The following is a 23856-nucleotide window of genomic DNA, read 5'->3' as shown; positions in this document are numbered from 1 at the left end:
GGCAGCAAGGCTCCCAGTTCTAAAATCAGGTGAGTTCTGGGCAAACCAGGCTGAGTTGGATGATCCAGCCTAGGCTTGGTTTCTGAAACTGCCCCACCCTTAGCTGCACGGATGGGCAGAAGTGACAGTGTGTAAGGCCCTAGCTGGTCTGGGAGGAACTGCAGAGTGGCCCCCTGTCCTAAACTCTCTTGAGTTCCTCATCCCATTTCTCAAAGTGCAGAAAATGGGCTTCGCAGAAATATGTCTGCCAAGGAGTCAACTTTAAGTGGCAGAGTTGACTCTGAAGGTCAGATCGAAGGGCCCAAAACCTGTTCTTTCCCAGGTCAGGTACCCAGCCTCCCAGCCCCAGGCAGGGACCTCAGGGTACCCATCACCCAGGGCTCAACTTCAAGGCATTTCAGAGACATTAGATGGGGCCTAACCCCAGCTGGTCAGCATCTCCTCCCTCCCCACCCTCTGTGACTGAACACGCAGCTGTAAATCCTTCCCATCTGTAAACATGCGTGCCGTTCCCACCATTGCTTAGCGCTTCTGACACTAATTGCTCTACAGAGTGTGTGCAACTGGCAACACCTTATTAAAACTGAAATATATTATACTGTCCACTTATTGCTGCTTTATAGAGATAAAGTACCCTTACCACATGGAAAGCTGGCAAAGAATCTGACAAAGTGGCTTCTGAACAGAAGCCAGAGAGAGGCGACTCCTGGGACAGGGGAGGTCTGGGTCAGGCCGGAGTTTGCCTGACCTGCCCGAGAGGTTTCACCACTCGGAGCCTCTCCCCTGTGCTGTTCTGGTTCCATCTCAGATGTTGGTGTCCACGGAGCCAGCCCTGGTGCTCTCGGAGCTGAGAAGGTAGCCCTGGCCCGTCTTCAGGAGCCACGTCAAGCACAGAGGCACACGACAGCCAGGAAGGGAAGGTGCGGCTGGGCGGCAGGCATGCAGGGCAGGACCCGCAGGCCCAGTGCGAGAACTCCAGCTCCAGAAAAACCTGGGACGTTGCAGGCTGTCTGAGGGACAACCACCCACCAAGCCAGAGTCCCACAGTCAAAGCAAAGCCGCTGTCAGCAACCTGTGCAGACACCTGCTGACTCTTAACCATCAGAGAATCCACCCACCGCAGCCTCAGCCCAGCCGGCCTCTGGGGGTTGTTACATGGGACAAGACTCCAGTGACCCCCGTGCTGAAAGAACAGGGCTCGGCTCTCCAGCCAAATACCCCTGACTGGGTGTCGCATGCTCAGTCATGTCTGACTCTTTGCAACCCCAAACCTGCCAGACTCCTCTGTCCAGGGGATTCTCCAGGCAAGATTACTGGAGTGGGTTGCCATTTCCTCCTCCAGGGGATCTTCCCGACCCAGGGATCGAACCTGCGACTCCTACATTGGCAGGCAGTCTTTACCACTGAGCCACCTGGGAAGTCCAAATAACCCTGACCACATCCCTAAACAAACCTCCCATCCAAGATGGCCTGACCACCCCTATGGTTCACAAGCTAAGAACGTTTCTTACATTTTCAAAAATTATAAAAAGAGGAGGAAGAATATGAAATAGAGACCTCATGAGGCTCGCAAAGCCTAGAACAGTCATGTCATAGGAAACAGTAGCCAGCCCTGTCTTAAAGGAAAGGATGAGAAAGTGTAGCAAAAGGTGACTGCCGGTGGCTCAGAGAGAAACTGTGGGTGGAAGGAAGGCCAAGGGCTGACGCAATAGTGCCACCAGTAAAAGACCGCCCACTTGTGTTAAGCCAGCTTTGCAGAGTGCTGAGATCTGTTAGATTATGTTCACCATGCTTTCCGGAAGGCCCCTCTGAGGAGTCTCTCTTCCGTCTCGGTGATGTTTTACCACTGTCTCCATCCACGCCAGCGCGGAGACCTGGCCAAGTGGGACCGGGCGGCCCAGGGGCTGGCAGATAACAAGGAGATGAGATGATGGAGGGGAGCCTATTGTCACCGTCACATATTGTGTTTCCGAGATACCAAACTGCCTGATCGCTCTGACATTTCCGAGACCAAATTAAAATGCGCCACCATGCAGACAAAATGTCATTAGCCTCATTATAAGTGATTGTGTTAAAATAAATACAAAAATAAAGTGAAAATTAGTCCAAACCATTAAAATACAGAAGCGAAAATGGCCAACAGGGACCTTACAGGAGACACGCTAAGGAAGATTGCGATGCCCCCAGGGAGGCAGGAGCGGGGGATGGAGCAGTGTCAGGCAGGCGGGCATCAGGCTGTGGGCGGCTCAGCTCGGTCACAAAGGCTGCTGTCACTCGGCCACTGGCAGTGTCACCTGCCCTTAGAAAGGGTGAGTGGCCCCACTGACCCCGGAATTCCTTCTCCAGGAAGAAAGGAAAATGACCTCTTCTTCCACACTGTGTCTGTGAAGAGCTTCACCTCTAAGCAGAGGGAATAAAGAAATGGCCTTTTGAGTTGGAGACTCTGGACGATGCACCCCCTGCCCCCAAGAGAGAGGGCACAGGAAGCCCCTTTGGGCAGAGCGAGAAGTGCCCTGACCAGGCACCGGGGTGTCCTCACAGGGAAGCCCCTGCTTTTCCCAAGAAGGGAGGCCACAGACAGCGCTTCTAGGAGAGTCCAGGAACCAAGCTTGGGTCTGCTCACTGCATGCAGTAAAGCCAACCTACTTACCCGGGTTGTGGCGCAACAAAGTGTAGCATTTGTTACAGGTGCCAAGCAAGGCGTCCAGAGGAGCTGGTGCTAAAAGATCTGCGCTCCCTTTAGGTTTCAGGAAAGCATTTTAGAGGCCAGGTGAGGGCAGGGCTCTCAGGGCCTGTGATCAGCTCATGCACAATTCTCTGTTTGGCTGATGGTGAGGTCACAGGGTTAACAGTATCTGTTCTCAGGCACCAAGAGGCCTGGGGGCTAGGGGCTCATAGTCATCAAGCAGTTAATTTCTTCCATTTGGAAGTGGTTTCAGCATCTTGTAAAACGCCTCAGGTACTGTTATCTGGGTGATTCAAGAGGATACAGGGGAGGGGAGGGGTGGGGTGTCCCAGGAAGGCCCGTGGGGTCCTGTTCATTACACCAGATGGCCCTGTGTGGGACATGGAGACAGGGTTCTGGTTACAAGTCCATCTGACATCAGCTCAGCACCTGCCCTGACCTCCTCGGTCTGCTGTCCGCGTTGATGCACCCTCCTCACTGCCCCGTCCTGCACTCTCTGCTGCTTCACCCCACCTGCCCTTTGACCCACCCTCTTGCCTGTCTCTTTCACCCACACCCACTTCCTTTGGCATGTCAGACTTGACCCCAGAAACCCAGCCCAGGCACCTATTATCTCTCTCTGCATTTCTCATTCCCACCACTGGACACTTGCCCTTAATGCCTCGTCTATGGACACTGACCACAAACAAGCAACTGTGTGACCTGTGCCCTCAAAAGGAGAGAACCAATCCTTCCCTCAGCTCCTTGAAAGAGAATGTGAATTCTAACAACTGCCCAGCCCCCAGCCCACCCAAGAGAGCAACGTGAGGCCCATCCCAGCCTGTCCTATTCTCACAGGAGCCAGAACTGAACATGCTCAATTTCTGCCTCAGTCTCTGAGTCCACAGGGACATGGATTACCAGTCCTGGCCTCTCCACTGCTAGGGCCACATCATCTGGGGGATAGTTACCTACTGATTGGCACCGATTTCTCCCCACTTTGACCAAATAAATGAAGCCTCTAATAAATATGAACCACCCCAACTGGAAGCACAATAATAGAGTAAGTATACCTGGTTAGCATGATGGTCCTTCCTGTTTTCTAAACTTTCTCTACCAACAGCACCCTGGACCCACACAAAAATCCCGAGTTGGGACAAAGGCAGATATTATAGTTCCTTCCTCATGTCTGAAAAAACTGAGGCCCCAGAACAGAAAATGTCTCATCTGATGTCCCTTCATCCAGAGAAAAGGGGCTCTGACCCATACACCTGAGCTCTTGGTTCAGTCCAAACTCAGTAGAATTACTTTGTCTGAGTCTTAAGGAGCAGAACAAAGAATCCCAAAAGTGCTGAGATGCCGACGGGGAGCTTGGCCCCTAAGCAGAGCCCCTAAATGCCCAGTGGGATGAACGGAGGCCCCGGGGCTTCACTGCTGCCGCTCACTGAGCCCAAACCTTCCTGCAACACCTGGGGCATCCTTGCCTTTCTGCTCCTCCCCCGCTGTCACCAAGATCCCTCAGGAAGTGCAGGGTTGGACTAGCAGTATATTTTGTTTCAGATGAGTTCCTGGGAGCTCAGGAGATGGAGGAGGCGGGGCCTGTCATGCTGGTCAAGTCAGAGGCGGTGTTGCTGCAAGAGGCACGGAGGGCGCTGCCCTAAGAATGGGAGCAGAAAAGCTGTGCCCTGGAGACCTGGGCAGGATGGTTACTGCTCAATCATCCTGTGTGAGTGCCCCACACTGGCCGGGCTTGAGACGGAACTCTGTGGGTCTCATCTCCAGCATCTGTGCAGTGCTGGGGAGACCGCCTCCTGTGGACTGCTGCAGCTCCTACTAAGCCCGCTCCTCCAGTCTCTTCCTTCCAAAGGCAGCAGGCATCTGACCTCTCTAAATGTTTTTCATTTTGGTGCCTGCACCACAGTCTTTCTCCCACACCCCTTATTCTTAACCTTAGTGTTGTCTTAAAACTGCGCCCACTTTCCCTGTTGACCCACAGGGTGGGGTTCAGGACAGAGCACACCTTCTAGGGGCAAGCCAGCCCCTCCTTGGCCGAGGGACACCCTGTTATAACTCAGACAGGGCAGCACGTGGACCAGCATCTTCACCAGTTTGGTGAAGATGACCTCACAAAAGGCCTGACATTCAGCTGAGAAGACACATCTCCAGAGGTGAAAATGCCAGCATCCTACTGCCGTGAAGCAGGAGGAGGACAAAAACGCGCCAAAATGGGTCAAAGGTCAGGCTTCAGCGCCAGGGCCAGCTGCAATGAACCCTGATTTCTGAGCACACACTGGAATCACAAACCACCCAGCCAGCTGGGTCCTTAAGGGATGCCCTATGCAGTCTTCTGTAGAGAACTCTGAGGCTGAGGAAAGGCCAGTGACGCACCCAAGGGCACACAGCCCGGCACAGCCAGGAAGGTGAGTTCAGGACCTGAACTCCCATCACCACTTCCAACACCACTTTCTCAACCACAAGTTGTTCACCCTCTGATTACACAGAAGAATCTTCACAACAGTGAAGACATTTTTAGGCACGGTCGTTGAGAGGGTAGATCATTAAAATCCCAAATGAGCCAGGGGAGACTTTAAAAATCCTAGCATCACAGAAGCTGAGCACACCCCAGAAGAAGTAAGGGTCCTCGACCCAGCTGAATGGTGGCTCCACAGGACAATCGCTGCCCCCTGACCTCGTAGCAACAGCAATACCAGGGGGCCCTGCGGCCAGGCCTGGTGCCACGAGCAGGGCTCCCCGTGCCCCTGGCCCAGGGGCCTCTTCCCTGCCCCCTCAGTTTTCCATTTTTGGGGTTTTTTATTATTATTAAACTGATGGGACTTTTTGTGTTTTTATATTGACTGCAGCGCGGGCCCTTTAATAAAGCTAGGATACGCCTTTGGTGCAGTTCAAAAAAAAAAAAAAAAAAAAAATCCTAGCATCAGACACTGTACCCTGATCAATTACATCAGAATCTCAGGGAGGAGGACCCGGGCAGGAGTCTGGGAGTTCTGAATTCCCCCCATTACCCCACCCCACCGATGGTCCCACTATGCAGACAGGATCAAGAACCACGTCCTGGAGTCCAGAGGGAAAGAGTGCTTGCTGGGTGCAGTGGCCAACAAGTCTGCTGGGAAGAGACTGTTTCTGGGCTGGGCTTTGGGCTGAGATCGGAGCCAAAAGCCAGACCTGGGGTAGAGGAAATAAAGAGTCTTCATTTCCACGCTGCTGGCCCAGAAAGCACACCCTAAGTAGGAAAGACCATGACAGCCATCGGACACTGGTATCCTCCTGATCTGAGCCTCTGGGTCCACTCACCAGAGTGATCTGGGGTGAGTGACTTCTGCCCCCAGTTTTCCACGCAGAGCGGGTGAAGCAGGCTGAGGAAGGGCCCTGAGTCTGGAAGTCCACAGCCCTGACCCTGGTGGAACCCACTCCAGCCTGAAAATTCAACCTGCAGTCACTGGCTGGGGGACTGGGCTGCTGAAAGTGCCATGTTTCTGCCCCCTGGTCATACGGAGGAGGGGAGGATAGGAGGTGGTGGAGAGACCTATCAGGCATCACCTGGCCCAGGCTTCACACCCAGATCTCATCTGCCTGTGTCAGCAGCCTCACCCTGGGGACCAGGCCCACACCCAACAGCAAGGAAGAGCCTGAGGCTACAAACGTGGGGCCATGAACATGGGTGGGGGCCATGAGCCTGGGGGTGGAGGCTGCCTGGGCCTCCCCCTCTTGCCTGGCAGCCCCAGCACCCGGTCAGAGGATGGGACAGACAGAAGGGGCCATGCCTCTCAAGCCCCCTCCTGACTCGCCCGTGGCCTCTGCTGCTACGGGGTAGCCTGCCATGCAGTGTTTACCCTGAGGCCCCCTTGAAGTCCTCCAACACACGCACGTTCAGACTTCACTCAGCCAGCCTGTTCCCATGGATCCACATGGGTGGATCCTCTCCAAGTCCCAGAGAGGCTGAGCAGGTACCCCAGGGGTGTGGCGGGGTTGTCAGCACTGGGGAGCTCCTCCTCTAAAGCTGACTACTTGCACAGGATGTTATGCTCAGGGGAGACCCCCACTGGATTATTTATCCAAGAACAGCTCTGAACCCCTCTTCTGTGTGGGACCCCACTTCCCAGGCATCTCCTCCTGAAGACATCTAGGGTCCTCCTCGTGCCCACGTTTACCCCTTAAATCAGACACAGGAGACAAAGCTCTGGCTTTGGAGAAGCACCGAGGCCTCGGAGGGAAGTTCTTGGGTGGAGAATTCTGCCAAAGCCTTGCTTGTAGCCCTGCGGGCCTGGAAATGCAGGTGGGCCTCCATGAGGCCTCGGATGCTCCCAACTGGTCATGGTGGAGGTCATGCATGGCCACAAGATGCGGGTCTAAGTAGCTGAGGACCACTGCCTGGACAACCCCTTCCAGCTTGTTGTTCCAGGTTGAAAAGAAAGTCTTTCAGATCTTCACCAGCTTTTCTCTGGTGTGATCTATAGGGAACTCTCTCCAAGAGGGAGGAGTGTGAGAAGTGTCTGAGCCAGGATTCATCAGACCTCATTTCCATCCCTGAGCCCCCCACTAACCCGCAGCCCCTCTGCATGTGGCTGTGTGAACCCACATGAATCTCTGCACTGGGCTCCAGTGCCGCAGGTCCCTTATGATGCCGACCGTTTGTGGACACAGACCCAGGCTTGGGTTTCTCGTCTCGCCCTGTCATTAAATACTCCAGAGAACGTTATGAACCCAGCTTGCACTTTCCCAGCAATAACACCACCCATGCTCTTGAGTCAGATCCTGCAGTGACAGGTGACATGTGGCCAGGAGCTCTGCCAAACAAGGCTTACAGCTCACTCGCCTGGTGGCTGTTGCCCTGACCCTTTACCAACCTATCGACACGTTGCCATGGACGATCACCCACGTAATCATGTCTGTCACCTCATGCAGAGCTGAAATCCCTGGAGCTCAGTGTCTGGGTCTCTTCCTGTTTCCTTCTGTATTCCTTCCCCTGGGATCTCCTGGGGTGAGGTGACCATCCAGCTCTTTAAAAACTCAGCTTCAGGGTCCGCCTCCCCTCCCAGATCTGGGAAGCCTCTCTGGTGGAACTTCAAGAAAAGGTTTTTCACTCTTCTTCGTGCTTTCAGGGGGAAGGTAATGAGAAGGTTGTAGGAGAACACACCGTGATGTGCCCGCAGGCTTTCTGGCTGCCCCTCCCGGAGAGACCCCGCCGAATCCTGAGTCTCCAGAGCCTGGTAGAGACCGAGTGCTCACCAGATGCCCATGGCACCCATGACCTTGTTGAACTAATCATCCAACGTGGAGTTTCACCATGAACCAGCTTTCACCTAAACTAAATCTGGCATTTATAATGGAGTTCATGAAAAGACCCTAATCAGTGAGCTAGATCGCAGAAATTAACAGTTTAGCTTCTAAAATTACTGTTGTCAACAACCCCACAGCAGAGAAATCAGGCCACAGGATCAGCTGAGTATAGAGAAGAAATTCAACTCAGAACCCCAAAGGGTCAGTCCGTACATGGCAAGGCAAGGCCTCCCAGGGCTGCGAAGGCCTCTGCAGTAGCCAGGGAGCCCAAGAGCACGTCTGCAAGGACTAGAATAGCCTTAGAACTGGTCATGGCCATGAGAAAGGCATCCAGACAGCAGGCACAGGTTCTATCCCCAGGTGTCCGTAAGACCCTAGAGCTGCAACACTGTCAGCGTCCACAGGGTGAGGTCAAAGATGCTCACATGGGACGAGAAGCCAGTGCAGGGTGGGGCTGGACAGGGTCTGGTCTGCTTTCTGCCCCAGTGATCTGACTACCCCTTAGGCTTGAAGCCCTGAGACACTGGCCTCTCTAATACGGGCTCATGCTTCAGCTCACAGGTCACTCCAAAGTGGCTGAAGTCAGGTGGCGGGGGCGGGGGGGGGGGTGGAATTCCTCCAGCTCCTGCTAGGTTTTTGCCTCCTCTGCTCTGGCTCACCTGTGCCTGCTCCCACCCCCAGCACCTGGAGCTCCTGGGGTCCCTGTTACCAACGGAATGTGGGTAGACATAGGACGCTCTGAGTATCTGATCAGAGATCCCTCCCTTTCATCAAGAACCCACCCAAACACTCCAGTCAAAAGTGCTTTTTAACAGACACAAAGACACGGAGAACAAAAAGTATAGACACCAAGGTGGGAAGCGGGGAATGGATTGGGAGACTGGGATTTACATATATACACTACTGACAATGTGTATAAAACATATAACTAGTGAGAACCTACTGTACAGCCCAGGGAACTCTACCCAGGGCTCTTTAATGACCTAAAGGGGAAGGAAACCCAAAACAAGAAGAGACGTATGTATACATATAACTGATTCACTTTGCTATATAGCAGAAACTAACACAACATTGTAAAGCAAATATATCCAAAAAAAAAAAATTTTTAAGAGTACATTTTAATATCTAGGGCCATCCTCACTTCTTTATTGGACAAAATTCCTTCTCTTCCAAACTGGCTCAGGATTTTTAATGGATCTCAAAACTCCACCACCACCACTGTGAGTAGGCCTACACTACTGTTTGCAACCCATGATCTCAGACATTGCATTTTAGTTTAGGTTTAAATGTTCGTGCATAAGAATCCCATCTGGGCTGTCACTCTCACTCCTGACTACTCCAGCTAATAGAGTAAACTCCAAGTCTGCCCTAAAGAAGAGAGTTGTTGGAACAGTTTGGCTAATGAAAATGGCACATCCAGTGAGAGAGTCAGTCCAGCTAAACTAATCATGTGGTTGTGGCCTAAGACTTCTCATATCTGCTTTACTCTAGACATATTCCCACCATCATGCCTAACAGTGTTATCATCAGTGCACTCCCCTTGTTAGCCATCCCTACAAAGCGTTCATCAGAGAGCACCCGGCATAGATGAAGAAGTTGATGACCTGATTTACAGGTCATTGGGATAAACCTAATTTTCGGTGGCACAAACTGAAAACTAGAAGCTGCTCACAGACTTGAAACCAGGATGGATCAGAGGTGCAGGCCTCTGGAATAAAAAGAGAAGGCTGTCCTTCATTAGAGTAGTGAGAAAGACAACTGACCTAAGTTAGGGGGTTGCTAGGAGACCGTGCTGACCATTTAAAACCACACAACAGTGATTCTCAACCAGGAGCAATTGTGTGCCCCAGGGGACATGTGTCTGTGTCTGGAGACAATCTTGGTTGTCACAACCGGAGAGGTGCTGCTGGCGTCCGATGGGTAGAGGCCAGGGACACGGCTAAACATCCTGAAATGCACCGGGCAGACCCACAACCAAGAACTGTCCTGCTGAGTGTCAAGAATCTGGCGACATCAGGGAAATCATGCTCCAGAAGCAAGTGCAGGACCGCAACCACTCACCACGGAAGCATGACTGGAGGGCAGAGCCCACTTCATGAGCCCCCCAGTGGATGTGCTCCAGGTAACAAAGCAGGAAGATGAGAAAGAAGGACAGGTGTGCACTGCATCTCCACACAGACTTGGGTCACATGGGGGGAGAAATAGGCAGCTTTATCACTAATCTAGAGACGCCAGAAACCCAGGCGGAAATCTGCAGAACTTGGGATGAAAATGTCTCACTTACTCAGAGTCGGGGGAGGGCTTCCAAGGCCCAGGGCTCCAGGGTTCTGCGTAGGAGAGTCTGGAAGAGCAAGTCCCTCCTGGAGTTGACGACCATGCACGCAGCTCTCCCACGGCTGCCCGAGAGTGTTTTGGGGCTGCAGAGTAGGGCGGGTGCTATGACAGGGAGATGGAGAAGGCAGGAATCTGGAGCAAAGAGCCAGAGGTGGGCCTGCTCTCAACCCTGCACCACACCAGCTTGGACCCTCCCAAAACCAGAAGCCAGACAGGACAGAGTGTCAAGATGTGGACCAGGGGGCATCTGAAGAGAAGATGGGACGGAGATGGAGACGAGGGTCCTTTGACCCAGGAGTGTGACAGCGAGGCTGCAGGAGGCCTGGGCAGACATGGGGGCACCAGACTCTCCTAAGGAGAGGGTGGCCAGGTCCTGGGGAGCCTCAAGCCAAAGCCGCCCATCACAGAGGCCGTGTCGCTAAGAACAACTGTGAGCCCGCCGGCACCTCTGCCGGGCTCAGTCTGAGCAACGTGGCCACACAACCAACACGGCCATGGGCATCGGACAGCAGAGGTGGGAAGGGGGCTTGTGACCTGAGACCCTATCCTCGGGGCTTCACTATCAGTGGGACAATATGCAGGAAAGCCATCCAGTGCTGCCAAGCTTCCTACTGGACTTCTTCCAGTAGGAAGTAGTGTGTCTCCTACTTCCTTCCTGTGTGTCTCCTTCTTCCTTCCTGTGTGTCTCCATTAGCGTGGCCTCTAAACCTTCCCCCAACCTGGGCTGGACCTTCCCGTGGGGAAGCCAGGACCCCAGTCTCTGCAGCAGGTGGTCCCTGGGGAAGAGCTGGGCAGAGAAGAACAGGGTGAGAACTAGGATGAGGAATCACGTGCAGCTGGAACGGAGGATCCCTGTGCTTAGCACTTTTTCCTCCCCCAGGACTGTTCTGCATTTACTTCCCCTCAATGGTCCTTTTTGATAAATAAGAGAACATCCGTAACCCCGGTCTGTATCCACTGACATGTTACTCATTTTTACCACAAAGACGGAATTGTCGAAGGACATGACAGCTGCTCCGAGACGGGGCCTGCAGAGCAACTGTGCTGCACCCGGACACGGAGTGGGGTGAGGTCAAGGACACCTCCCATGCGGAGTCTTGAGAGGAGCGGCCAGAGAGGAGGCGTGGACGCCTTCTGCCAATGACGACGTGATGTTTCTGTCCTGACTCCAGGCCCAGGGAAGTGGCATGAGCGGAGTTCTGCACCTGAGTGGTACTGACCCCAGGGATGCTCTGAGTGCTAAATTGAGTAAAGGAAAGGAATACTAGAATTCCTATTTTCATTTCTTCATTTATCCTTTCTGTTACTGTATATGTGTAGCGACACAGATCATTTCTGCATAAATGAAAACAGTGCACACACAGGCTCTAAAACAAAGTTGAGAGACCACTAGTCAGGTACTGGGCTTCCCTGGTGGCTCAGATGGTAAAGAATCTGCCTGCAATGCAGGAGCCGGGTTTAGTCCCTGGGTCAGGAAGATCCCCGGGTTCTCCCAGGGATGGGTACCCACTCCAGTAGGTCATATATTAATTGTACAATAGGTCTCAGTTTTGAATAGCAAAACGGGACGGTATGAAATAGGTCAGAGTGGGACTACTCTGGTTGTTCAGAGAAGATGAGGTCATGGGATGAGGCAGAGACTTCCCCCACTTACCTGCAACCAAGCCTGCAGGGCTCTGAGCCCTCCCGGGAAGCGGGGGTGGGGGTGGGCTCAGCTGTGGCAAGTGTAGGCAGGAGGCAGGCAGTTGCTGTGTCTACCAGGATGCCCTGTGCTCAGTCTGGGGTCTCTGGTGTTTTTCCATCACTTGTCCCACCCTCAGGGGCCCAGGGCAGGGCTCTGCCCACAGAGGAGCCTGCCCCAGAGGGCCACAGGCGTCGAAGCCACCCCCACACCACTCAGCCTTGGGCAGGGCCTCTGCTCTGAGGCTGGAGTGCCCTGTGGCTCAGACCTGGCCTCCACGCCCACTTGCTGGGTCTCTGCCACATCCTCTGCCCCGTATCCTGCCCGCAGCCCCCGCCCGGGGGCCTCGTGCTCAGCCTTCATCCTTCCCAGTCTCTGGCCTCCAGCCAAGCCCAGCTCCACCTCCACCCTGGCTCCCTCCTGCTCTCACCTCTGCTCTCCAGCCGCCGCCAGGGCGCTCTGTCTCTTCCCACAAACATTCAATGCAAAAAAGGCAGCTTTGGAAATTCTAAGAGAATAACAAAGATATTTCACATGTATCCAGTTCTTTGGGCAGGTGTTAGTCGCTCAGTCGTGTCCGACTCTTTGTGACCCCACGAACTGTAGCCCACCAGGCTCCTCTGTGCATGGGATTCTCCAGGCAAGAATACTGGAGTGGGTTGTCATTTCCTTCTCCAGGGGATCTCCCTGACCCAGGGATCAAACTCAGGTCTCCTGCATGGTGGGCGGATTCTTTACCAGCCACCATACATTGCAAACACAGGCCTCGGTGAGAGGTCTGCTCATGGTAACCGAGAGCCAGTGTCCCGGACAAGTTAAACTGAAGGACGGGTTTGTTTTGCTGACAAACCTACCACAGGCATCATCCCAGATATCACCATCGAAAAGCAGCAGAACAAAAAAGAGTCATGAAGAATTGAAAATAAAGCGGGATAGAGGACATGGGAGGGGTTCACAGGAGAAAAGGCCCCTCACGCAGCTCCTGAGGTCTCTGCTTCCACATTCTCCCACAAGGCACGGCAGAAGGGCTCCGTGGCCACCATGAAAATAAACAATTTTTATTGAAGTAAGTTAATGTAAAATATTACACAATTACAGGTATATAATATACTGACTCACAATTTGCAAAGGTTACACTCTGTTCATAGTTATTATAGAATATTGGCTATATTCCCCGTGTTGTACAGTATGTTCTTGTACCTTATTTTATACCAAAAATAAATAAATGAAAGAAGAAAGCAAGTAGTTGTCCATGTCATAACATAGGTGTGGGCCAATCTTCATGGGCACCATGGGGGCAGGTGTAGGGCGGTGTCCTCTCACTCCCAAGTGGAAGTGTTAGTCACTCAGTCATGTCTGACTCTTTGCGACCCCTGGATGTGAAGTGATGTCTCCTCTTGGACTTCCCACATGTAATTGCAACTCAGCTTGCCCCAAATAATCATCATAGTGACCAAGTGTTGAGTTCTTACAAGTGCTCATAGTTTTATTTGAGTGTATATATGTGTGTTAGTCAGTCAGTCGTGTTCAACTCTTTGTGATCCCATGGACTGCAGCCCACCAGGGTCCTCTGTCCATGGAATTCTCCATGCAAGAATACTGGAGTGGATAGCCATTCCCTTCTCCAGAGGATCTTCCTGATTCAGGCATCAAACCTGGGTCTCCCATATTACAGGCAGATTCTTTACCATCTGAGTCACCAGGGAAGCCCCTTCCCCCTGAAACAGGAGGAGGGGCAGACTCATCAGGAAAGGATGCAGAATCCCAAGTGATTTTCACCATCTCTTCCCATCTGGGCCTCACCCAAAGAGGCGTCCACCCCGGTGCCAAGTAAGACTGGGCACGGCCGTCTCCGTGGGAGGAAGCCAGGGGACTCCCAAGGCAACTCAGCCTCCCTTGGACTGGAGGCTGACGGGCTATTTCCACCTCCACGCTCTCTATTCCAACATTCTTCTGCCTTCGAGGAGCTGGGGATCCCCTGGCACTGGCTTCTTTGGAGAAACCAGGTTGGCTTGTTCAGAGAAGCAAAGGCTGCGTGAGGCCTATCTTCCTAGAAGGGAAATACCCATCGGAGCCTGGCCTCAGCACAGGCACCTACATCTCTGTCTGCTGTGAATATGCATCCCGGCTTCCCGTTCCACATTGTCCATAGCTCTCCTGACCCCATCACGCCATCGACTGCGCCCAGGCCTGCATGGTCCATGGTGAGGGCAGAGCAGGGAGCAAGGAAAGGGGTGCAAGCCTTCACTTCAATCAAACATCATACAGAGTGGTTATGATGTACACAGAGATTCTGCATACACTGCCAGTCCCCATTTCACCAGGAATCGGCATTATAACATTCACAACATTTTCGGTGGATTCTCTTCTCTTGGGTTTGATAGTCCAGTGCTGATAAAGGCAGGTGCCTTTCCGGTGTGCAGACCAAACAGGACAGGTAGACACGTGTGGGGTATTTGATATGTACCACCCTGAGCATCTCTCTCCAAACATCAAGGATCAACTGGTTTCTAGAAGTCTCCCAGTTCGTACACAGACATCATTCAGAGTATGAGGATGCCCCCTGAGAAGGACAGGCTTCTCTCTTGCTCCTGACCTGTCAACTTAATCCCTGGGTATTGGGCATTCAGAAGTCCCTTGCTCCACACGCTCCTTGTGCACTAAGATAAGACAGCCTCGGGGAACAGAGCAGGGACCGAGGCTGCAGGTCCACTTTCCAACAGGGGACCCCATGGGGAGGCTCAGCCCAGCTCAATGCCATGTTAAAACGCCACCAGCCGGGCTGTGAGCACAGAATGTTGAGACTCCGTGTGGACTGGCCCGTGTGGACCAGCTGGCTGGTCCCTGCTGACTGTATGACATTAGACAAGACACTGGGCTTTCTGTGCCTCCACACCCTGGACTGTGGAATGAAAGGAAGGGACAAGACACTCTCCAGTGGCCCCCTCAGCTCCCAGGGCTCTGCTTTCCTACGTAAATTAACAGGACTCACCCAGGTGGTGGGCGTGATGGGGAGGTCATGCCTGCTTTCCTGACATCACAGTAACACTGGTGAGAAGATTGCATCCTAATTCCCAATAATCAATCTTGAGTCCAATCCAAGCATCTCTAAAATGCCTAGGAGCAAAGAGCCCCAGGCAGGATCCAGCAGATGATACTGCTGGAGCCCTCTGCGATCTCCTTAATGTACTGGTGGGTGAATGATGCAATTTTAAGCTCCTACATTAGCTGCTAAGAGGACGCCAGAGAAGGGACTGAGATGATGAGATCTCCAGGAGTGATGGTTCCAGGGGAAAACTACACACGAGCTGAAGGAGATGGTCTGTAAGCAGGACATGCAGGACAGAGCCTCTTCTCTGCCAGGTGCTGCCAGGGTTCACCATGGGTTTACCTTAGACGCAGGTTCTTCAGATGCGTCTGGGGCAGCTCTGACTCTCCCCGAGAGGCTCACGTCACCTGTATCTCTCTAGTCCTACACCCCCAGCCATTTCCCACCTGATCTACTGCAGGGGCCTCCTGGCTGGCCCACACCTTCTGAGTCTGCTCCCTTCTAACTCACTCTACACCTGCACAGGAGCGAGATGAAAATGTAGGTCACGATCCTCAGCCCCAGCAGATGAGCCACATCAGCGGTGTTCCATCACTTCTAGAATGAAGACCAGGACAACTAACATGAGCTTACAGGGCTGCTGGCCTCCTCCTGTACCACACGCCCTTCCTCCATGCTCCAGACAAACAGGACGATGCCCTCTGGTCCCCTCTGCTCCTGGTCTCTGCACATCCTGTTCTGTCTGCCTCTTCCCACACCTTCCCCTGGGTTTGGATAATTTCTGCATTTCATCCTTCAGCTCTCAGCTCAACTGTCACTTTTGCAGACAAGTGGTCTTGCCTCCCTGGCAAGTCAAGCCCCTCCTGGGGGAAACTGTGGCAGCCCCCGCCTCCCCTCCAACAGGACTCACACCAGCCTAACTTCCCTCCATGGGGGCACGGACTTGAGACACACGGTCTCTCCCACGAGGCCGTGAACATCTTGAGAGCAGGGACCACGAGGACTTTGTTCAGGCTTCATGTTCCCAGCACAGTGCCTGTCACACAGTAATCACTCAGTCAGCAACATGTCAGACAAGCAAATGTGACTGGGACTTGTGGCGTCATCATCAGACAGGAGTAAGGCAAGACCCCTGCTGCTCAGAAGCCCACAGTCATCAAAGAGCGAGACAAGTCAGCTCGGCTGTAAGAAGTGACTTGGGACAAACACAAGAAGCCCTGTCTCCATTTTCTCAGGCTGGCTGAGCCCTCTGACCTGGTCCTGTGAACATGAATCCATCGAGGTGTCACCTGCTTAGGCATGACTCATCCTGTGATATCATTGTTTGCCCTAAACCCAGCATCCTACTTACTGAGGACACACCTCCTCCTTGTAGCATCCACAGGCGAGCCTGAGTCTGAATTTCTAATAATCGGGGCCACCTCATGAGTTTCCATGCTAAGTCGATTCAGTCGTGTCCAACTCTTTGGGACCCTATGGACTGTAGCCTGCCAGGCTCCTCTGTCCATGGGATTCTCCAGGCAAGAATACTGGAATGGATTGCCATGCCCTCCTCCAGGGGATCTTCCCGACCCAGGGCTCAAACTGGAGTCTCTTACATCTCCTGCATTAGCAGGCGGGTTCTTTACCACTAGTGTCACCTTCCCAGATTTGCTTAAACTTGAGTGATTTTGGTTCCCATGAGGCCGACAGTCATCATCAGGGCCCGCGTCTGTTTACTGAGAGATCCTCACTCTCAGGTGTGTCTGTGGCGACAGGCAACGACATGCAGAAGCACTGTCCGCAGCTCTGAGCCGCCGCGTGTGTGTGTGGCTGGAAGCTCCGGCTGGTGTTTATTGACAAACGTGAAGACTGGAATGAGTAATCACTACAGCACTTCCACCTCCCATTAGCAAAGCCTCTCTCTCAACATGGAGAAGCTGATGGGTGGCCCAACCCAGGGGCCCAGATGCCTGAGGATTCGATGAAGGGAACAGAAAAGGGTGGAGCAGAGAAGCTGACACTTGGTACTCGTGTGATCTCCTGGTCACCCGTGCATGTGTCCATTTGTCCATCTCCTCATTCTTTCAGTTCACTAGCACTCTGTGAGCACATGTCCTGTATCTGTCACTGTGCAGGGCACCCCATCAAGTGACTGGATTCATTTTGTACCCCGAGGGACCACAGTCCAGGCAGCAAAGTGAGACCTAACAGGAAGAATCACTCTAAAATACCTGAACTCAACAGTGTTAAACAGGAGAAACCTGGCCTCCTGCACTGGGCAGTAAGGAGGGAAACCTAACCTACTCTAGAGCATCTAGAAAACTCTCCTAGGAGAAACTAGAGCTGAGCCCTGAAGGATGGAAAGGACATTTATCCAGAAACATCATGAAGGGAGGGTCAGGTGACCTCATAGGGGAAACCCCTGGGGAAGGAGACAGCATGGTGTTTGGGGACTGAGCCCAGAGCGATACGGAGCCGGGGGTAGGCCGTGGCCTGGGGACCAGGTTTATTGCCTTGGACTCTGGTCCAAAAGCAACCAGAAGTCTGCATAGGGCTTTAAGCAAAGAAAAGACAAGCTCAGGATTGGACAGTATCTCCCCTGCCTATCTCATGATAGCTTTGAGAAATGAGCAAAACCCAAAATGAATCTCCCAGGTAGACCACAAGGCAGGAAGATGGCATTATCCTCAGTACAACCACTAAGCAAACTTCCAAGAGCGGTGACACAGCCTCTGTAAACTCTCTATGAAGAAATGCCACAAGAATGACCACTCAGGCTGCTTCAGAGGGTCTGTACCCTGAGACGTGGAAGGTGCTGGTCCTCCTGGGGTGGGTGTCACTTACCATTTCCCAGGAATGTGTGAGCAGCCGCTCCAATCAATGGCCTGTGTCCCACCGCATCGATCCATCTGGGCCTTTCGGGGGTGTCTCAGCTCAGCATCTCTGCTCATTAAAGGAAAGTGCCTGCACCATAATGATAATGCCTCGCACTTACCCAGCGCATCGCCCAGGGGTGTCTCAAAGCATTCGGCAAACATTTAATTAAGTTAGCCTGGTGACTGCAGGGTAGCCCCCAGCCTCTGGGCACCGAGGGATCTGGGGGGAGGGAGGCGCTGGGGAACCAGCTTCAGGCCCCACCCCAGGGTGGGTGGGGGGATGCACGGGGTCCCCACATGGCTGGGGAAGCGCTCCCGCGCATGGCCATGGTGGACTGCGGTACAAGCCGGGGGGAGGCCAGCCCCCAGGGCGCCCGCAGGAGAGCACCCGGGCTTGTGGCTACAACAAGGGGCCCTGGAGGAGCAGAGATGCGAGTCCCGAGGGACAGGCTGCTTTCCTTGTGGGACTGTGGATGTGACAGGGAGGGAGACTGAGCTCTGACTTGGAGGCCTGTGTGTGTGTGGAGGGGGAGGTGGGCAGGAGTGGGTTTAGTGAAGGGAGGATGTGTATTCTCACACCTACAGGAAGGGAATGGCAAGCACGTTCGTCTTCAAGTTTATCCCTGATACAGGGTCTCTTCCTGCCCGTTCTCAGGATTACCCTCAGTGCCACACGGGGCCCTACGAGCACCACCACCTTAGGGCACAGACTTGTAGAAATCTAGCAAACGGAGCCACGTCCTTCCCCCACCCCCATTACTGCCTCCCTCCTTCAGGGAAAGGCACAGATGGCCAAGGCCTCGGGGGTTGAGAAGCAAAGACTCAGTTTCCCACCAAGAACATGAAGGCGCTAGAGGGCAGATGAGGCTGGCCTGAAGCCTGGCACCTTCAGCGGGGTCAGGCGAGCGGGCAGAGGAGAGTGGGGCCACCCCTGGTGAGGCCAGCCCGGCTCCCTCCTCTGAGCACCCGTCTGGCCCCCGTGTCTGGAAGGTGCCACCCAGCATTGCGAGTGGTGTGAACACCCACCCCTGCCAACGGGGCTCGCAGGCAGCCCCAAACCATCTGTGGACCGATGCCCGAAATCTCCTGCAGGAACAGCCGGCCTGGGCATCCAGGCCTCGTCTCCGCCCAGGCAGCTGTGGGTGATGGCAGCAGCCCAGGGCTCAGGTCCAGTGGGCCCAGGACCGGAGGTCACAGCCCAGAGGCTGCAGGAGATGGCCCGGAGCGCCGACTGGCCGAGCCTGACACAAGACCCAAGGGCAGAGCACCTGAGAAGCCTGCAGAGAAGCATCAGGGACCAAAGGGGCCACATCGGCCACCCTGGTCCTCCACGCAGAGAAACCAAGGCCCAGGAAGCTCAGGGTCTGTGGGCCACGGCGTCGGGTCCAAGAGCAGGAACACTGGAATAATTCCCTGTTTCATGGACCCTGCTCTTAAGGCAGGAGGACATCTTACTCAGCAGACTGTGTAATCAGAACCCGGAGAGGGTCTTGTTGGATAAACGAAGCTGGGACTGGACGGCTGGTTATCACCACGTGACAATGACTTGTGCGTCGTCGTATGCTCCACCCTGCCTTCCAACTCCTGCAGCACAAGGAAGGCCCGCTCCCCTCCTGAGCAGCAGCCTCTTCTTTCTGCCCTATTGCTGGAGACCAGGCTGGATATGTTCACCTTGTGATCGGCTAGCCTACATTTTTGGCTATTCCATTCAGTTTCAAACAAGAAGCAAGCGCTGCTCAAACCCGTGCTACAGATGACTGGTAGACTGAGGCCCAGAGGACAGCTCAGAAGGTGACAAGCAGGAGGTCATGATCTCAGCATGGAGACAGAAGCCCTCCAGATCACAGAGCCAATCCTGGCACCAGGGAGCTGGGCTTCTGACTGAGGTGACTCTGCACTTCCAAAACTGAGCCTTGGCCGTAAAGACAGCACCCCCACGCCCACCCCCCTGCCCTGCCAGGTCTCACGCAGAGGGAAGAAGGCAGGCCCAGAGAGGTTTGGACTCAAATGCTGCAGGCTGTGGACAGATTCTCAAGTACAGGCAAAGTGAGCATAGAGGGACCGGGGACGGGGGGTGTTTGTTAGAAATGCCCATCTGCGGTGGGGGTAGGGGTTCTTATGTTAATCTGCATCACCCCCACTCTTCACTCAGGCTTGCTTCCCACCCACTCCTGTTCCACCAAGGCCCCAGAACCCCAGTTCAGAAAGGCTCCCTGCCCAGGCCCGTCTCCCCTCCTGTCTGGGACCACAAGAGCCCCCACTCTCAGCACGCAGGGTCTCAGAAACATCTCAAGCCCAAGGTGACAACTAAATTGTCCACCGAGTCCCCTCCCCATCTCGCGTGTGGGCTCACTATGGTTTCCATGTGTTGCTGCCTTTCCTGTCCCAGAGAGTCTGCCTAGAAAAGCAATGTTCAGCCATCCTCCCCCTCCCTGCTCCTGCCCACCCCCCAAGGCATCAGGTGACAACAACATTAGCCTTAAAATTATTCTGGGATGGAGACTCGCGTTTCACCAGGAAACAGAACGCTGCAGAATGAAATGGCAACGCGGCCCAACCAGGTCAGGGCTGCATTATTGCATTAGCCTCTGCCTTTAGACGCTGGGAAAGTACACGGCTAACGAGCTAGTGTTAACCCGGAGGGGAGGAAAGGCATCATTAGAAACAGGGGCAGAGTCTAAAAACACAGAAAGGAAGCACAAGAAGTGAGGCGGCAATCACCCCTGAACTTCGGGGCACAGCCAGGCCCGGCTTCCCCGCAGGACCCCTCCTGAAGTGACGCTGCTTCCCTTTCTCTGGGAGCCTCCAGGGCCAACTTTCCCCCTCTTCCTCATCCTGGGGGAGGAGGCCAGCTCCCAGCACAATCACCAGGAAGAGCAGCCCTCCCAGCAGAAATGTCTCCCCCTACGTGTCCTCCTGAGGACAAGGGGTTGGGGGAGGCCGTGCCCTGGAGCAGAGCCTTCCTCAGGCGGGGGTGCCTCTGTCCCCACCATGGAGAGGAGCCCGTTGGGTACCGGGTGCCCTGCACCTCTAGGGGGAGGCATCACAGGCTCTGCTCCCTTCAGGATGCACTGCAATGCAGTTCCAGCACCCTCGGGGGCTCGCTCCCGCCCCACTTTGGAAGTGCAGTGTTCAGAGAGGAGCCCAAAGCCACCGAGGCTGGGAGGTTGGTCCCAGCGCTGCTGTCCTGCCAGCTCTGCTCTAGCTCAGCAAGAGGAGGGGGCACTGGGTGCTGGGGGCCCTGCGCTATCACCCAGGCAGGGACTGGCACCGATGGGGAAGTTTGTCTCCACGTGGACCCACAGTGCCCACCTGGCTCCCTCCACCCTGCTGCAGAAGGTACTAAGAGCCCCTTGGTCTTCCCTCCTGAGCCTGTGGAGACCCCCTCCCAGGCCTGAACCTGGAAGAAGAGGAGCAGCAGCCCCCACTCTGAACTTCTCAGCCTAAAACGTGGTTGTGCAGAGCCCGTCTTGGCTGGGAAACGTGCAATTTTAAAACAGCATCACATAGCATTATACAATGTAATTCCTCTCTTTTTTTTCACTCCATCCTCTTCTTCCCACTTCCCAATAAACTTTTCATTTTTCTGATTTCACTTTGGTAGCTTAGAAATACTTAGGCCTTTGCGTTCTTAAAAAAAAAAAGCCAAGAAATTCTGAATATAAAAATGTGAAATCATGTGTTTTACCCATAACTGGATACATAAGGCTTAAGAATCTTAGTATTTACGTCTATGTATATATGTACATGATTTAAGGTTTAAGTGAATGTGTAACCAAATGCATGAATCTCAATTTGAAAAAAAAAAATTGAAAATTCTTCTTGGGCTGGGGCTGAGGGTGGAAACCCCACAGATTCTCAGATGCTGTCTAAACCCTTGGAAGCATAGCCCAGTCCCTTCAGCAGTGTTTGAAGGCTGCCTGCAGGCATTCAGCTGTCTGCTTGCGAACGACACGCGTGCAATTATCGAATCTATTACAACGTGTTGGGTTTTGCAACACTTCCACTAAGCTTGTTCTGGCAGGATTGCAGCATCTTACCTGTGTCGCTGCAGAATTTGTTCCCCCCAAACAAGTTACGGCTGTGCTAGGTGGCACCAGGTTTAAATCACCGGGGAGGGAGGGAAGGTGCTGAGGAGAACTAGGTAAACCCAGATTCCCACCCTTCCCCCGGTGAGAACATTCCCAATTCTGTCAGGGGAAAGTCGCCTTTCAGATGCGAGGAGGAGGAGGCGGAAAATGGGATTCTGAATTTCAAAGGCACAATCTGCCCATTTGGCGGAAGGATAAAGAAAGGATGGCGGTGGGAGAACCTTGTAAGAGAAGAAATACTGGAGCAAAGAGGAGGGGTGGGAGAGGAAGGGGCTAGAGAGGGAGTGGGGAGAGGGTGGGAGGGAGGGAGGAAGGGGAAAGGGAGAGAGAAAGGAAGAGAGATGGAAAAACAGAGATGCCAGGAGATAGGAGGGGTGCCGAAATGATGGGCAGAGGAGCCAGGACACCCGCCTCTCTCCTGCTGGTCCCAACAGGAGTGGAGAGAAGGACTGGTGGCTGGGAGTTGAAGCCCCTCTCCTCCGACCCCTGGGACGCACCTGGTTAAAGCCAGCCAGCACAGGGCGCCGAGAAACAACAGTGCCTCACAGCGGGTGCAGCTCTCGAACCCAGCTCACCAGACCCGCCGCCGCCGCCGCCGGGGGGAGGGCGAGCCCCAGAGCTATGCTGCAAGCACCCGTGTGTGCGCGTGAGGGAGAGCTGAGCGGTGCGTGCTCAGGCGCGAGCCCACCTCGACCCGCACACGCAGCTCATACTCCCCGGCCGCCCCCTCCCCAGACACCCCTGCCCCTTCCCCTCCGGCTCCTCCTCGGAGCCGCCCCGGATAGCCGGAGCCCCTGTTGGGTACCTGGGATGAACAGCAGGGCGGTCGTCACGGAGAAGACGATCCAGCAGGCGGGCTGGTGCATCTTGAGGCTGCGGGGTCCCCGCGGCTGGGCCGGCTGCTGCCGCTGCCGCTGCCGCCTTCCTCTGCACTGAATTCTGAGCAGGTTTAAATCCAATGTTTGCGAAGGGAGGGAGAGAGCAGGAGAGAGGGGGAGCAGGCAGGCAGCGTCTCGGGGTTTTTTCTTGCACAGACACACAACTGGTAAGCACCATCAGCACCAATCTGTGCGGGGCGCGGAGCAGACCTCCTCCGAGGCTCGCATTGGCTCCACTCTCCTGAGCGACACGCGGGCACTTTGCAGCGGGGAGGCTGGGCTCCGGGGAGCCTCGGTCTGCCCCCCACTCACCCTCACCCCCGAGCACGAGGCGGACGCTGCTCTGTGGGTGAGGTGCCAGGGCGCAGGGCTTCCTTCCTTCCGTGGGCAGAGGCGCGCCTTCGTGGGCAGAGGGAGGGGCTGGCTCAGGGCGCAAGAAAGGCACTGTGACCAAAGCTCAGGCCAGTTCCTCACTGTCTTCCCTCCTCCCGGTCTCCAGGTGGGGAGGGGACAGGAGACGAGGCCGCCCACGGGGGTCACTGGGACATTTAGTTCTGTGCCCGCCCCCCCCCCACTCTGTCATTAGGAGCCCTTAGAAGATTTCAGTTTTCCCAGCAGGAAGATGGGTGCATCAGGGTTTTCTCCACCAAGGATGCAGGGAGCATTGGCCCGGTTCCCCACAATTAGAGCATCCTCAAACCCCAGAGGTGACGCTGAGCAGTTGCTGTGATGATGACGCCAGGGGCAGGGGTGTGCTCAGAATAGACGGACAGGAGGCAGGTTGCAGCTGAAGTCACGGGAATCTCCAGGTGAGAGGACGCAGGAGCCTGCAGTTCTCTACCTTCTATCCTGGCTTCTGTATACAGCCCGTGTGGCCCTTCCCCTGAAACAGCCGCTTGCTCATGTGGACCATTCCTCTGGGTGTGCAGTTCCTTCCTGCTCCACGGCTGCTCTCAGGAAAGCCTACAGCCCCCCTCCCGGCCTCCAGGCCTGCCACGGGCG

General features: G+C 54.4%; 1 protein-coding gene across 1 annotated transcript in view; it reads right to left on the bottom strand.

Moving 5' to 3' along the window:
* OPCML (opioid binding protein/cell adhesion molecule like) overlaps nucleotides 1-23289 on the bottom strand; it is a 1017619-nt gene extending 994330 nt beyond the window's left edge. The window contains exon 1 of the mRNA XM_070457403.1: nucleotides 22782-23289. Coding sequence (XP_070313504.1) covers nucleotides 22782-22842 — 61 coding nt within the window. The 5' untranslated portion in view covers nucleotides 22843-23289. The remainder of the gene's footprint in view (nucleotides 1-22781) is intronic.
* Nucleotides 23290-23856: the final 567 nt, after the last annotated feature.

This window comes from Odocoileus virginianus, chromosome 28, assembly GCF_023699985.2.
Source record: "Odocoileus virginianus isolate 20LAN1187 ecotype Illinois chromosome 28, Ovbor_1.2, whole genome shotgun sequence".
NCBI classification, from domain to species: domain Eukaryota; kingdom Metazoa; phylum Chordata; class Mammalia; order Artiodactyla; family Cervidae; genus Odocoileus; species Odocoileus virginianus.
The sequence above is the reverse complement of the archived record's forward strand: the minus strand, read 5'-3'. Positions and strand labels throughout refer to the sequence as shown.